Genomic DNA, 14,445 nt, shown 5'->3' on the forward strand with positions numbered 1-14,445 from the left:
GGAGCAACTGATGACCCTTCATGGAGCAGTGTTGTAAAGACAAAGATCTTCTTTAAAAGCCTAATGGTGTCCATTTCTCAAGTCAAGGTAGCCAATCTGAATTCCACAAAAGAAAAACGGTATTTTAAAAGAAAAACTTTTGACTCAATACAAATAATCAAAACATGGTGGATCCATGTGTTTTCAGCCGTTACATGCTTATTTTAACTGTAATTAATATGCTACTACATAAGGACATCTACAGTTCATCTGTTCAGGGAAAAAACTCTGTACAGATGTTTATCACTCAAACCTTGCAAACAGATCTCGATTAGTTCAGAAATCAGATCTTGTTTTTAGCCAATACCTGCAAAGTGAATTACAGACAACTAAGCATGTTTAGGAGACTGAAAATTTCAAACAGAAGACATTTAAAAAAAACATTAAAACAAAGAAGAAAAATATAGCTGCTATAAAAGCCATGATGCAAAGGATAACAATACTAAAAACTATTGAATATAGAAATGGTGTTTATTCACCCTGAATATCTCATTATTAATGCTGAAGCAGGAGCAAACAATGTTAGTCACACAAATGCTTCCAATTATAACTGCATTTCACAAACTATTGAACTATGGGAGACAGCTGCTATGCAGGAGACTAAAATCCACAGGAGGTGAACCTCATTATCTCCTGTAAGGCTGATTATGGACTCACCTGAATTCAGAATTAACTATTTATTGACTTCATTTCAGTATGCTTTGGCTTGATAACCTCTTCAAAAGTCACTTGTCTTCCCCAACCACCAGAAAAACAAGGTTCTGCTATGAGTGAATAAATTGATCTAGCTTTGTAATCAATGAAAAGTTGGTTTTAGTTTTAAGGTGCAAGATGCAGTCTTACCTAGCTGAAGCAGAACAAGACTATTTTCCAAAGCAAACAAACATTTTTTAAAAACTTTTTTCAAAAGACAGGTGGGGGTTTTGTTAATCAAATGTTTGGTTGATGTGGAACTTGCTTAAAGCAGATTTACCAAAACCCAGTATATATTTGTAAGAATAATGTTACATACATTAGACAGCAAACAAGAAAAAAGGTTCACAGCCCACACCACCTTCACCATTACCCTTGAGTTACTCCATAGTCTTTATTCTTCAAAACCTAAGAGCGGACACTTTGGAAGAAGCGGTACCTAAAAGGGCATTCAGCCACTCCACACTGCCCTCTTCCTCCCCAGCTCCCTGCAACTTTCTTCTATCCTAGTATAACAGAGGGCAATTTAGGGGATCCTAATGCCTTATCTTTTCAAAACACGCTTCTCTCTTTTGTCTTCTGCTAGCTATTTGTATTTACAGCCCTCTCCGTAAAGCAGCTACTCTGCCCTCTCGCACGTGACACTACACTGCACACTGAGAAGCACACACGAACAGTCACGCTCAGGATGGTGCGTCCTAGAAGATTACAGGTCTCCCTTTGAAAGTTTCTGGGTTTTGACTATAAACCATGCAAATAAAACCTGTGGAACACCTGCTTCTGCTCCTTTTTGTTACCCGCCTCATCCTGTTCCCATTCCTTCCAACAACATGAATTTGCTGTCTTACACCCGACATGTATAAAACTGGGTAATAAAGGCTTGGCTTCACACACGGAAGGAGTAAGAGACAGGCAGAAGAAGAACAGTAACATGCACGGGACCGGACTATCCAAATGCAGACTTCCCACTTGCTCTTGCCAGGTTTGCACTCCCTTTGACTGCTCCCTGCAGCAATTGCTGTTTCTCTCCGCAGGTCCCCTTCCACTCACCCACGAAGGCAGAACAGCAGGCTGCTGCCCTGTTCCGTCTGACTATGTGCCATGTGGCAGCAGAGGATCCAAACAATCACTCAGCTGCTTAAGAAAAACCACCACACAAACCCCATACCTTTAAGTCCCCCTGGCCTAATTTAAGATCACACCTAATAAAATGACTTCTGGTTATTGTTTACTTTTTTGCAGGTGCAATTTATTGGCCTAAGAAGAAATCACTTCACTAGAAAGTTACAAAACATTGAAATAATCAAACCAAACCATGAAAGCCAGACCAAATTCTTATGTGTCAGGAAATATATATTAACAACGACCCATGAGTCACATTTCTCCCCTTCCTCTAATCTATACTGTGTCTCTGGAATCAACTAGACACACAAGCTGGTTTCTCCTTCATCCTCCACATCTATCCCAGTTTATACCTGTTATTTGAGTGACCTCCAGATTTAAGAGGAATGGAGCCCGCTATTTCTTATTCACAAACTAATGAAAAGATTTACCTGTAGCAATCTTGCACGCCTGTCACAGAATGGTAATACATTCTGTAATATGTGAAAATCATTCCGCGATATGAAAGACTGACATCATTCAGTCAAGCGACAAGGGATCTCCAATCTTGGCTAGATCAGGGTTCGGGAAAGTCTAAATCCTTTATCGATTTAGAGTAATGCAAAAAAAATCCCGCTGCATTTTTTTTGGTGTATTTAAAGTTTAGGCAATCTAATTAGAACAAAGATTTACACAAACAGCATCAGCCTCTCGGTAACTTGCGGTATTTACAGTAGCTTCTCTCTTCACCTCCTCCTTTCTTCACGTAGACAACAGTGTAGAAGCTTTACCTAAAGCCTGCATCACTTGCAATTTTTAAGACTGCCTCCTTCCCAGGCTCTGGTTCATTTAATTTCACCTTACAGTCACTGTGCATTTTCTCCCCATAGTTAGGTATTTTACAAAGCTCTCTTCAAATGCAAAAAAAAAAAAAAAAAAAAAAAAAATTGCAGTAACTTTCTCCCATTTACTCTTCTTGTACATAGGAAATGTGTGCAGTACAGAAAAGCTAATAAAAGCAAAACTATACGGGACTTCAAAGAAAAGAGGTTAGATCTAGCACAGAAGAGGACACCACCCCAACCAAGTGAAACTGCAGCAAAGCAATAAATTAAGGGGGGGTTCGACAGTTTGAACAAAAAACCCACCAACCAAAAAACCCCCAACAGCAGCCTGCTCTGAGGGCTCATGCCAAACCTTTATCTATCCATCACTGTATCATCAGTTTGATTAGCACAAATATTCATATTTTCTTCTTCTATTCTTCTCACCCCCTCCTTACTAGGAGGGGGAGAATTCTGCAACCGTATGGCTTGCTAGCGCTACTTTTTCCAAAGAATCTTTATTCACATCACCTTATGCTAGTGAAAAACCTAGCTTTAAAAGTACACTGACTCTTGGTGGTTTTTCCAGTGCAGTTTGGCACTTCCACAGTTTGCTCTTAAATTGAGTATTCCTTTTTACTGAAAGGACAAGTCTTTCAAAACCAGCCGGTTACCATTTCCAAGCCTATCTACAAGTGTTTATGTTGCCAACCTTTTCCAGAGGTATCAGGCATTATCCTGAACACTGCACTTCCTAGCTTCTAATATCTGCAATGAGTTTGAACAAAACAAAGCAAAAAAAACCCAACCAGTTTTTAACTTTGTTTTCCCAGATAACAGAAGTATCCACTTCTCTAGAAAAACCTAGATAACTCAGTCCTTCAGTTTTAGAGATTAAATATTTCCACTTCCACTTAAATTTCTTAATAATCAGTGCCTACCATAGTTGTATGTTTTCCAAGGTTAACAAGACTATGCAACTATATAACCACTTCATTTACTGAAGTTTATACTAAATTTACTAAAAAGTAAGTATAAAATAAAAACATGCAGAAGACATTTTTCATCTTTACATGGTTAAAATCCTTGAGCAGATCTTATTTCCTGAGCAACAACTAGTAAAAATTCATTAGAGGAAAGAAGCATTTAAAAAAAGTAATAAAAAAATGGGTCATATAAATTTGGGAAGCATGGCTATAAATCCTGCCATAACCTTCACTACACTTTCTGGCCAAGAACAGTGCTTCATGTTCCAGTGTTTTGTGTTTCCCACTTTCTTCCTTTTCCAGAAGTTTTCTATCTCCTTGCTGCACATATTTAGAAATACAATTCCCAAAGACCACTGAAACACCAGAACCAAATCCTTCTGAAAGTGTGTGAGCAAGAAAAATTTTAAGGTCACACATTTCCTAGCACATGATGGCTCCAGAAAAATCCTTCGTTTTGAAACATTTCCTTACCTCCCCATACCACAAGCGACTGTAGGTTTAGAACAAGATGCAGAAGGTGAACACTCCACAGAAGCACATAGTAACATTCTATATTGTCTATACAAACATTCCCAAAATTGCAACGCTATTTACTGAATTGCAAGCAAAAAACCCCAAAAAAACAGTGATGCATTGCAATGTATCACTGATGAAAGTTCGCTGCATTTGTAGCTTTGGAGTCTGAAAAGATCCCTTTTGTTTACACACTGGGCATCCAGGTACAACAGTGCATCAAGGACTTGGATGAATACTTCCACAAAAATGTTTTTGTGAAGATACTGCCAGATGATGATGACAGCATTAATAAAATGCTCTTTATTAAGTCAGTTAATACTGAACTCCTGCAGGCAACTATGGAGCTAGAAAGATTATGCTGGATGTGACTTCGCAAATGTTGGGCAACAAATTGTTTTGGAGCACTACAGTGAGCCACTGTCTCAGCAGGCTGCTTGCTACCTCTGTCATCACATCAAGAAAAGCATTTTTGTGCTGCTACATCCATAATCTGTTCAAAAAAAGACAAACAAGACTTCTTTAGCTAGATCATTCAGTTATCAGCTATCACTAATATATTCACAGAAGTCTGTGTTGTGCAACCACATTAGCTTGGTCTTTCATATCTGAGATAATTCTAAGCACAGCTCTCCACTAATTAAGAATAGCTTATTTGGGATGCATGAGGGAGAGATGCGAACTAATGAAGAACAAGCTGTATTTCCAGTTTTAATAGGTTTTTAGTTTAAAAAACCCACCACATTACATCAAACCATATTTTGTCTTACAATGGGAAGTTATTCGGTACTATTAAGCAGTTGTTTTTGAACACAGTAAAAGCGTGTGCCTACTTGAAGGAAAAAAAATTTAGTTATTTGCAATCCTCGTACAACTCTCAATGTGTATATTATGTATGTGCACACAGTGGCAAGCTTCTAGAGGAGAAGCAGCATAGTAGCAGCTGGCACCGCTGCTTCTACAGTCAAATGCAGATTAGGTATCTCAGTCTATTCTGAAACTTCAGCTTTCATGCATCTTGCCAGAGCCATAGACTTAGAGAAAAACCACTTGGAAATACTTAAAATCTAGCAACTTCTTCATAATGATGTGAGAAGGAACAGTGCATTCAACGGCAACTGCTCACTTTTGTCCATAATCTCAGCTGTGTCACGATGACAGGCAAAAGGGAAGTAATTCTTAGAGGTGGAGAAGCTGCTTCAAGATGGGGAACAGTTTCTTATCCGAAAAGTGCATTTTGTTCCTGAATATACAGCTTGCTAACACCTACTAGCATCTTGCAGAGATGTTGGAACATCACTTTATCTTTTGAAGACAGTGCAGAGAGACCGACTACATATAGAAATGATTTCTCATTCCACTAGTACGGTCAATCATACTGCTACAGCACAAGCAAACTACCTCTAATTTGGCACATGCCAAAATAAGGACAATTACACAACTTTTGCAACTCTATCTTTGGCTTTTTTTTGGTTGCTGTTTTGTTTTGTTTTTTAAATAGTTATCACTACTCTTAAGGAAAATAGCCCATGGCTGCAAACAGTTACACCAGCACTGTAAGTCTTTTTGTCTTCCCCCCCCCGCCCAATAGTGTCATTTTCCCACTGAATTACTCCACTAACCCAAACTGTTGCTGGAAGTAAACAGGGAGCTGCTGCCTCCGCTTGTGTCATTCCCTTTTACACGTACCTAAGCACACTCGATCAGGCACTCACATCTAAACTAGTTTCACATCTTGTACCAGGAGCCAGCAATTTTCAGAGGTAAGTGCCAACCACCTGTAGCATAATGGTGAGCTGTAAGGACATACTAGTTGGAAGGGTTTCATTTTCGTCCGAGGAGCTATGGCGAGTATACTTCTGTAGATGACTAATCCTTAGGGGGTATCAGTTACAGACTTTTGGGGATGGGTGGGGGACACGACTCTTTCACACACAGCCTATTCACAAAGGCTTTCCTTCATCCTTAAAGCGCATTGCTTTTTTCCAAGTAGTACCTTCATCTATCCGAGAGCATTTCACTATTGTTCATTATTTCACAGGTCATCATATTTCACTAGAAGCAAGTATCCATCATCTTGAGCTTCATGTTTTCGATTACTTTTGTTCTCTTTTCTTAGACTCCTCCTTACGAGGAAAAATTTCGCTTACTTGTTCATGACTCTGACAAAAGTTACCGTGAGATCGCAGGATTTCTTGACAACAGGATAAATTAGTATGGCAGGAAAGCGCACGTCATTAAATTAAATGGCAACACACACACAAACAAGCAGCACAGGTCACATTCAACCATGCAGCCCCCTCTGGGGCACCCTGTATGGACTGTCATTAAAAAGGGTCATGCGCGACCGCTACTACTACAAATACCTATCAATCCCTCCATTTTTCCTAACTTCCACACTTCTTTCTGTTTGACTATTCAGTCATGCAATTTTAGTGCTGCTTTAATATAGGATTCAAGTTATGTCTTCTAAGTGAGTTTGTGTACACATAAGACAGGGTAGTAGACTCTGTAATCTTCTGCTTCATGCCCAGTTTCATTTTACTTTCACCTATACTTTGCTAGCAATTTATAGCAGCTATATAGATGTATTATTTTCAGTTCAAGTTACAATTTTATATTGATATGTAAGATTTCCATAAAAAGGATGGAACCTGTACATAATCAGTAAGTGCTGATATCTCAAGGTAAAAAGATCCCATTTTTTTTAGTTTAACAGTTATTGGCTAGTCAGAGTTATGTAAAAATCCAGGAAAATATTTTTATAGGTCAAAGCCATATAAAATACAATTTCAAAGTACCGATGCTAAAAAAGCCCAACAACAAACAGGTTCCAAATTTAAAGGGCTGGAATAGAGAGATTCATGAGAAACTCAGAAAAGGCAACAGTCCTTTTAAAAAGGGTTTTCTGAGCAAGTCTCAACAGCAACACAGCACAGGTCTTACCGCAGTACAGACCTGACAATACATAAATACAGCCCTTCCAGAACCTAAAAAGCTAGAATATTCTTCCACTAGGAGTTTAATAAAGGCACATACGAATGTGAGAAATTAGCGACTCAATAAATTTAAGCAACAGTTCAGAACGAGCTTGAAATATGAACAGCCTTCCATCTCGAAATGTTAATAAGCAGGACTTCCACTCCACGTACACAGTGAACTAACACCAAATCAAGTGTGGTGGACCAAACCTGAAGTGCTTATTCAAAGTAGAGTTTGGCTAGAATCAATTTCCGCCAGCATCACTAGAACTAATCTTAACAGGGCTCCCCTTCCTCAGACACCACATTAATACTTCCAGCAACTAACTCAGCAGTTAAGTTCCAGATAAACACGCTTGCACCACTTGCTGCAGAAAGTCAACGTAGCTGTACTGAAAAATGAAAGACCTTGACACAGATCTCCAACAACAGGCAAACGTGCTGTAAAAAAGTCATGCAGAACACAAAAAGGCTTCAGACTGGACACGAGGCTCCTCAGAAGAGGAAAGCTGGTTAAAGAAATTCAAGACTATATCAGAACGCACTGGAATTCAGCAGTTTCTTAGGACAAAACATGGAAAAAACATGCCAGAGGTGGGGAGCTGTTAAGCTCTAAGTTTTCTGTAACCTTTGTTATTTTGAACAATAGGAAACAAATATACTTTCTAAAATGACAAATAACGACTAAAGCTTTCATCCCCATCACACAGTCTGCCAAAGAAATGGGGAACTGAAAAGTAAATGACAACTTAGTATCTTCAAGTTTAGAAGTTTGGCATATGGCATCAACTTGGGAACAGAACACTAACATTACAAGGTCTCTGCTTGGCTCTTCAGTAATAGCAAGGAAGAATTTAAAAAATAATTAACAGTTTAGTATGAAACTTGAGAAATGAGGCAGTAAGAGAAATTTCTTTTAATACTTGGGATGCAAAGCTCACCTATCGCTGCATGGCCAGAACAATGTTAGCATCGCAGGTTTGTTTTCCTTAACTGAAGTCCAAGCTAAGGGTATTTTTCATTCCAGTAAGGAACGATTTCACCAGAGAAGACCACTGCACCTGAATAACTGTGGGTCTCTTCAGTTTTGTACTTGTACTCCGGACAATATTTTATTCACTTCTGTCTGGTACAGAGCAGCACAGTAAGCTCTTCTTCAGTAAACAATGAAAGCAACCATAACAGAGCCTTACAAAAAACCTTACCTCTAGGTGTAGCGACTAGAACTACCTAAGAAGAAAATGTAAGAGGATGCTGATCTTTCAAAGCCATTACCCTCGTCAGATACCTGTTTTTAAAAAGTGAACATGACTACATTTTATCCACGCAGGCTTACACTGATTTTTCTTTTAGGTGAAGCATGAGATACCAACAATCTACAGGGTAGTAATTACCGGGTAACATAAATGGGGGGGGCGGGGGCGGTTAAACAAAGAGACTAAAAATGGTTGAATTTGGTTAACAGGCAGGATGATGCATGGAAGAATTCAGGACACACACACTAAAGTTCCTTCGCTAAAACAGATTACCGAGGTAGGAGGACTGCTGATCGGCGAGTACTGGCCGGGTCAGGAAACCGTAAAATATTCGGGACGTGAGAGCAGGCGCCACGCAAGGTTGGCACCTTCCCTATGAACAGAAAGTTGTCCCTGTGCGACGGCTGGGACTGAGCCGCCTGTCCCCCGGCCCAGCACCCTTGCCGTGCCCGCCGCCGGGCCCGGGGGCAGCCGCTGCCCGGCCGGGGCGGGGGGAGCGGGCGAAGGAGAGGGGCGGGCAGCGCTCCGGCCCCCCAGCCCGCCGCAGGGCCCGGCACCTCCGGCACGTTAAGATGTCCCCCCGCCGGCCCTGCAGGAGGCGGCCCCGGTGCGGAAGGGACAAAAGGCGCAGGCTGCCCGCACGGCCGCCGCACGCCCCCAGCCCCCGAGGCAGGCGGCCCCCGCGGCCCGCCCGCCCCCCGCCCCCCCAGGGCCAGCCGCCCTCCGCGCCCCGCCGAGCTCCCCCCCAAACCCCGCGGCTGCCCCCGCTCCGCTCGCACCCCCCACGCCCCGCGGGCGCCCCAGCCCCGCCGCCCGGCCGGCCGGGCCCGGGGAGCCGCGGGCCGCGCTAGGCCCGGGGCAGGGGGCGCCGGCGGCCCCCGCGCCTCACCTCACCTCGCTCCGCGTGATGCGGTGCCGCGCCAGCTTGACCACGGCGAAGTTGCCTTTGCCCAGCGTGCCCTCGATATCGTAGAAGCCGACGCGGACGGGCCCGAGCCCGCGGGGCAGCAGCGCGGGGGGCCGCCGGGGCTCGGCCATTACCATGCTGGGCTCGGGGGGCGGCGGCGGCTCCGGCGGCGGCGGCTGGGCTCTGGCTGCGGCGCCCTGGAGCCGCGCCGCCCCTCCGCCGCCGCGCGTCACCGCGGGCGTCACGGCCGGGCGGAGCCTCTCGCCATGGCAACCGCAGCCACCGCGGCGGGGCGGCCGCCCCGGGGCCTCGGCCGTCGCACGGCGCCCGCGGGCGCTGCGGGGCCCTCCGCCTCGCTGCTGCTGTTGCGGGGGTCCCCCCGCCCGGCTCCCCCGCCGTGCCCGCCGCCCCTCGGCTGGGGACGCGACCACCCGGCCCCAGGAGTCTCTCCGGCCCTGACTCAGGGGCTCCCCAGGGGCAGGGGAGAGCCCGGGCTGCGGCCCCGGGGTACTCGGGTTTCCTGACAGGAATACCCTCTCCCTGGCAGCCAGCAGCATTCCCAGTGGGCCGAGTTATTCCACACCAGGAATTTGCCTTTCCTCAGTACATCAGCCTCCCCGAATCCCGATGGGCATCGCACGAGGGTCACCTCGAGCGCCCGCCGGGTGCAGCTCTGGGCCCCACGACCTCGGGAGGGTGCCAAGGCCCTGGGACACGGCTGGAGGGCGGCCAGGGGGGCGGCAGGGCTGGCCATGCTCCGTGAGGGGCGGCTGTGCCCTTCGGGCTTGTCTGCTGTGGAGAAAGGAGGCTGAGGGACGGCCTGGCCACCCTCTGCACCTTCCTGAGGAGCCGGTGGGGAGAGCGGGGTGCTGAGCTCCTCTCCCCAGGGTCCTGTGACAGGACGTGCGGGAATGGCCCAAAGCTGCGTCAGAGGAGGTTATTAGGATATTAGGATGCATTTCCTTACGGAGAAGGCGGTCAAACACTGGAACAGGCTCCCCGGAGAGGTGATCGACGCCACAAGCCCGTCAGCATTTGACAGGCAAAACTTGAGAGGACAGTGCCCTTAATAACGTGCTTTTTACCTTGTAGCCTGACTTGGTCAGGCAGCTGGACTAGGTGACTGTTGTAGGTCCCTTCCAGCTCAGCTATTCCATCTATTTATTTCCTACACACCTGGAAAGCAAGACATTTGGAAGCTTTGTTAGGCCCTTTGACACAAAACAATCAGAGGCCGCACAGAGTTGACAGTGTAAGTGTGGGAAAGTCTAAGGCCTTTTATGCTAGATTTCCTTACTGATACTAAGTCCAGCTAGTCTGCCTCATGTTTGCAGAACTACACATTAGAGCTTGCTTTCATTTTAAAAATGCCACGTTCATTTCAACTCCCGCAGCGATCTTTCCCAGTTCGTGCCTGCCCCTCTCTGACCGCTCCCTCTCCCCTGTCCCATCTCACGCTGGAGAACTGGCGCCTTCTGACATTTCGATACCAGGAATCGCCCTGGAGGCTTCGCTCAGCCCCACTGACTAAACAAGGCATGCCCAAAAGCTGATGGCACAAGGGCACGTGTGCCTGTTGAATCAGCTGCACGTTCAGCAAGTCACAGACCTTTCAAGAACACAGGGTGCAGTGGGCGCAAAAAGCAAGTGGGAGAATGGAAGAAACAAACTTCTGGCTCTTGCTTTCCCTTTGTATACACGTCTTAGACGTAAAGCTGCCTCATACTTGTGGAAAGCTGGTTAAATTTGTTATGTGACAAACAGCAAGGAGTGTTCTGCAATGAGAACTGAAGACCTCTGTGAAAAGTTAATGTTTGTCCTTCACTGCACTTGCAGTTCATGAGATTCCTCTAAGGAATGACATTTTGAGATGACGCTACTTAGACTGCTGTGGGTAATAACTGGGCTGTTACTGTTCTATTTATCCCCTTAAGTTCTGGCAATGACTAACTGATGACTTTAGTTAGTCAGACATCCACCCTGTTAAATGATTGATAGGTGCATGAGCAAGCTTACCATAATCCTACTTGAATAGAAAATGGAGTCATCCCGAACTGCTACTTGTGAAATTTCGCTCTTGTTTCACCATATAGGATGCTACATTTTTATCGCAAATCCGAAACACTGACCAATATTTCTAGCATGATACAAGCTTGGTGTGTTAAAAGTAACTTTTTCTACATTGTGCAAAATATTGCCTGATATTCATTCTCAGTCACTTTAGTATAAATAAAATTTTTAGTAACAGAATATGTATTTGCTTCCTGCCTGCTTTCACCCCTGTAAAATCCCACCAGACGGATGCAAAATCAATTATTAAGTCAGATTTTGCGCTTGCAACAGAAAACTTCTGCAGAAACTTTCTTGTGCTGCAGACCACAAGGCCCTTTTTGGCCTGAAGGTTCAGATTACAAAACCTGTTCTTAACAACGCTGCTAGAGGAACCTGCAGCCACAACCCCCTGCTTCGCAGAGCCGCCTTTATAATGGCCTGGGGTGGCTTTTGGGGGCTGCGAGGGATGCTGAGGAGCTGCTGCAGAGGAGCTTGCCCGGGCCCCAAGCACACAACCTGTGGAGCACACGTGCCCTCTTGTGGTTAGTGTTCCTCTACCTACTACTACAGCTCTGCTGCTCTACTACACGATGTCAGAGAAATTATAAAATTACCTCGCTTTCTAATAGCTTCCAGAGAAGCTGAGCACACGCGGCTGACTTTGCCCGAGTTCAATAATAAGCAGCTCAAAAGATCAGGGCACGCGCTGAGTTGCTAAAATGTGGCTTTACCTGTTTATGCACCTAAGCTCCAACATCTGGCTTGAGTTTTTTTCCTCTCATTTTCTGTTTTTCAGTGCCTGAAAGATGTGTAGTGCCTGCCAAAGAAAAAAAAAAAAAAGACAAGAGACCAAGCATACAAGAGTAAAAGCACATAGATGCACAATTGCTTGATAAAAGAACACTACTGCATTAGAAACCCCGGACATTGCAAGTGCTCAGCAATGACTATGTTCCTACGCACTAAATTCCTCTAAAGGATTTTGCTTTTCCAGGAGAAATGGTTGCTAACTGGGTGTCATTTTCAGGACAAGTAGAAGGTTTTATTTTTTAAGGGATTACTTCTCTCAGGGCTTCATCCTGCACCACTGTCGGGGGGATGAACGGTGCGAGATCGGCAGACGCTTTGTGATACTGCAGATATGCAGGGCAGAGCCATCGTGCACATCAGCCTCACCTACAACATTCAGGGAGTGAGAGAAGCAGCTGTGGCAGCGGACTGAGATATTACCATGTTTGCAGTAGAGAACAGTAGCACAGAGATCCAGAGACCTCTTCCTGCATATTTACATTGGCAGAGCACGCTCAGGGCCATGTCGTGCACCACTCATTTCTGCCGTTGTCTCAGACCCACATAAACCATTTTCTGCCAAAGCCTTTGGCACAACTTTGTTTCCTGTTGGCTTATGCAAATCGGTTCTTCTCCATCTTCCTATTTATTTATTTCCATGCAATGGAGACAAACAAACTTTTAGGGAACCCTTCCAAGGGCTACATTCATTTCAGGGGCTTCAGAGGCAGGCTTGTTTGGCAGCAAAATGTTGCTTTCCTGGATCTGGAAATACCTACCTGCAGAGCAGCAGGTGAGTAATATTTGTGTTCCTGCTTGACATGCTTCATTTGGTTGGTCACTCTCCCTCCATTACCTGGTCTTTGATCAAAGAAGAAAAAAACAAACCCAAAACCCAGATGGATTCCAACCCCAGAGTTAAGCAAATCCCCAGTTTAAAGCCAGACAAAGCAGATGTGATTCCCTGTGGTTTTAACAATATATTCTGAAGTGTTCTGGCTTCAGTCAGCATTTCACAGGTGTCAAGATTGCCTCAACCTGCACCCTTCTTTTAGCTCTGCGTTACTTTGTGTATACCTTCAGGCAAAACTCATCCAGCAGAAGACTGGCACTTCACTACCACATCACTTTTCTGTCCATCACAGTGTACACATGGTGTCCTAAACAAAGGACTCGTACCGAAAACATTCAACCAGGGAAAGGGGATGAGCAGAAAGCTTTCCTTGCCACAATACTGCAGGCTATTAAGTAAGGTGTTTGGCTGAGAAATCGTAGACTCATAGAATGGTTTGGGTTGGAAGGGACTTTAAGGATCATGTAGTCCAACCCCTCTGTCGTGAGCAGGGACACCTTCCGCTAGAGCCGGCTGCTCCCAGCCCCGTCCAGCCTGGCCTTGGGCACTGCCAGGGATGGGGCACCCACAGCTGCTCTGGGCAGCCTGGGCCAGCATCTCACCACCCTCACAGTGAAGAATTTCTTCCTCATATCTAATCAAAATCTACCCTCTTTCAGTTGAAAGCCATTCCCCTTTGTCCTGTCGCTACACACCCCTGTAAGAAGCCCCTCTCCAGCTTTCTGGTGGCCCCTTTGGGTGCTGGAAGGTGCTCTAAGGTCTCCCCGGAGCCTTCCCTTCTCCAGGCTGAGCAACCCCCGCACCCAGGCTGTCTTACATGGCAATCTTCAAGATTGCTTAAGACTCCACTAAGTAAATCTGAACTAAGGATGTGAGAAGTCCAGACAGGGCTATAAAGCTTGAAAATGTCCCTTGACTGTTTAAATCAAAACACTGAGGACTAACTTCAGTAACCTGTAGTCTTGTCTTACTGCAGTAAGTACTCCTGTGTTCAGAAGTCCTGTGCTTGACCGAGACCTATGGACAAAAGCTTTGCTGGAAAGTTGATATAATTGCAAGTAATACAGAATGGCAAAACTTGGGGTGGAATTTTTTTAGACATAGATAGATAAACAGGTATTTACTGTTTTTATTTGGCTTGTGAAAAGGTCAGACACGATCTGACAAAGTAAAAAAGATATACACAGGGCCAGGTACCAGAACTGCTCAACTAAACCCTATCTTTAATCAAATAATTTTTTATACATAATGACTTAGTCTAGACATGCTTCAAAATTGCTGCACAGATCTGCTGGACAATAAAATTAAAATTTTGTCAATTACAAGGCCTCATTATTGTAATCTCAGAATCACTTCAGAGTCACTCATTTTTAGATTTCAGACATCCCTGGAAGCCTGCAAAATGCTGTTATTTCTGTTTTTCACATGGGACTGAGACACGCAGTAGT

The 14,445-nt window shown here is 44.8% G+C and overlaps 1 protein-coding gene across 3 annotated transcripts in view; it reads right to left on the reverse strand.

The window, feature by feature from the left end:
• SIK2 (salt inducible kinase 2) overlaps window positions 1–9,535 on the reverse strand; it is a 55,274-nt gene extending 45,739 nt beyond the window's left edge. Inside the window, exon 1 of one of the 3 annotated variants that reach the window (XM_056322854.1) lies at window positions 9,291–9,535. In XM_056322854.1, coding sequence (XP_056178829.1) covers window positions 9,291–9,440 — 150 coding nt within the window. In that variant the 5' untranslated portion in view covers window positions 9,441–9,535. Of the gene's footprint in view, window positions 1–9,285 lie in introns of all 3 variants that reach the window. The other 2 variants (XM_056322853.1, XM_056322855.1) reach the window with 2 other exon arrangements.
• Window positions 9,536–14,445: the final 4,910 nt, after the last annotated feature.

This window comes from Falco biarmicus, chromosome 20 (genome assembly GCF_023638135.1).
Source record: "Falco biarmicus isolate bFalBia1 chromosome 20, bFalBia1.pri, whole genome shotgun sequence".
NCBI lineage: Eukaryota > Metazoa > Chordata > Aves > Falconiformes > Falconidae > Falco > Falco biarmicus.